At 45.0% G+C, this 1,768-nt stretch overlaps 1 protein-coding gene across 1 annotated transcript in view; it reads right to left on the reverse strand.

Moving 5' to 3' along the window:
* Nucleotides 1–827: 827 nt before the first annotated feature.
* ERC1 (ELKS/RAB6-interacting/CAST family member 1) overlaps nt 828–1,768 on the reverse strand; it is a 210,556-nt gene continuing 209,615 nt past the window's right edge. Inside the window, exon 19 of the mRNA XM_018576477.1 lies at nt 828–1,189. Coding sequence (XP_018431979.1) covers nt 1,052–1,189 — 138 coding nt within the window. The 3' untranslated portion in view covers nt 828–1,051. The remainder of the gene's footprint in view (nt 1,190–1,768) is intronic.

A 1,768-nucleotide genomic window follows, 5' to 3' on the forward strand; every position in this document is an offset into this window, starting at 1 on the left:
ACGAAATCTGAAGCCTCTCCCTGCAGGTTTGGCTGAATGATTTTCATGCACGCATCGTGTTGGACAGGTGTCCAGGCAGCACGTACATGTGCCAGGATGTGTGGCTATGACACTAATTGTAATGGAAACAATTGGCATCACCTAATTAGGATGAAAGCACGATGACAGAAGCAAAAGCCGGCTTAATGAAAAAAGTTAATTAAAAAGGTAGGCAGTGGTTATAGGCACTCATTAAACACTGAGTTGCCCTTTAAGTCTGAGATTCTTCCACATAATATTACAAGCTGCTTTTATTGAGGAGATAAACTGGCATTACTAACCGGTTAAACCTTATTCTAGCTGGCTATTATGTAAGTGGAGTAAAGTGATGATCACAGTGAGGTCAATTACCGAAGAGATTCGGACTGGGAAATCACTGGCTGTGGTATTTGCGGAACCAATAATTAGAAATAATTCCAGTACTTTTCACACAAGCTGAAACAAAATGTTTCAAGAAGAAGGCGGGTGGTGGTCAGAAACGGACAGACCTCATTTCGGTCCGCTAACACGTTGCATTGGTATAAACTCATCAGGCTGCAGGACATAAACATAATCTCTTTAGATTAAAAGTGAACCCCTTGTAACAGATTAATTCGCTGACACCTTCCGGGACTGGCGCGATGGGCCCCTGACGCAGCTGCATTCAAACACTATAACACGAGGCCCCCAAGGCAAATTCTTATTGCATCTCCACAGAACATCTGAAGGGTTGGTTGTAGAGCAGATGGGTGGACCCACCGAGGACTCAAGGGGATGTCAGATCCGGGCTGAAGGAATAGAAGAAATCATTTTTGGTCCTAAGGGATCAATGCTGCCACCCCAGAACTCCGTGAGACGGGTCAGCCGCTGCGATTGAAAGCGCGCAGTGAGCCGACAGGCAGTGCAAGGCTGTGTGTGCAGGCCCCCACCTGGGCAGTGGGGGGGGAAAAGAAAACAAAAAAGTAATCGACTAACACTGTGTCCATGTAACAGGGCCGCGCGGGACGTCCTTTGCTACCCGGGATGGGTGAGGTCATGACGACTCTTCCAAGGCATTGACAACTTGTTCCAGGATGTCGGGGCAGTGATCTGCGATCTGTTGCAGGATGGTGTTGGCAAACTCTTGCAGTTCCGCACTTTCATGCTCGCATTTCTCTAATTCTTCGCTTAGCTGGAAGGAAGATGCGGAGATGTTAGCAGGAATAACAAGAAAGCCCCCATCATCTTTTACACCATGGGTAGGCAAACTCCGGCTCTCCAGCTGTGGTGAAACTACAAATCCCATTATGCATCTTCCTCTGGGAGTACTGCCTGTGGCTGTCGGTCTTGCAATACCTAATGGGATTTGTAGTTGTGCCACAGCTGGAGGGTCGGAGTCAGCCTAACCCTAGTCTACGACAATAACTGATGTCAGGTGGAATATATAAGATTACTAACTGCCAGGGGAGGGAGTTTTGTTTAAAATAATGAACACTTTCTGTATTGTGCTGGCAGATTTCATTATCACTTGTAAACCGGTAAAGAACAAGAATAGGGCTTTTAAGATACCTAAACAAGAGTGTACATTAAAACAGAGTATTTTACTTCTACTGTATATATTAAAACCATAATATACATAACAGAGCAATAAAAACAGTATAGGTCATCACAGTTGCAAACATCTTCAAGTAAACCAATGACAACCACCGCCAATACCAGGCAATCTTAATATTGATAACAGCTTATGCAGTAGCCCACTTTTGACAATATG

This window comes from Nanorana parkeri, unplaced genomic scaffold, assembly GCF_000935625.1.
Source record: "Nanorana parkeri isolate BGI_ZX_2015 unplaced genomic scaffold, ASM93562v1 scaffold67, whole genome shotgun sequence".
Taxonomy (NCBI): Eukaryota; Metazoa; Chordata; class Amphibia; order Anura; family Dicroglossidae; genus Nanorana; species Nanorana parkeri.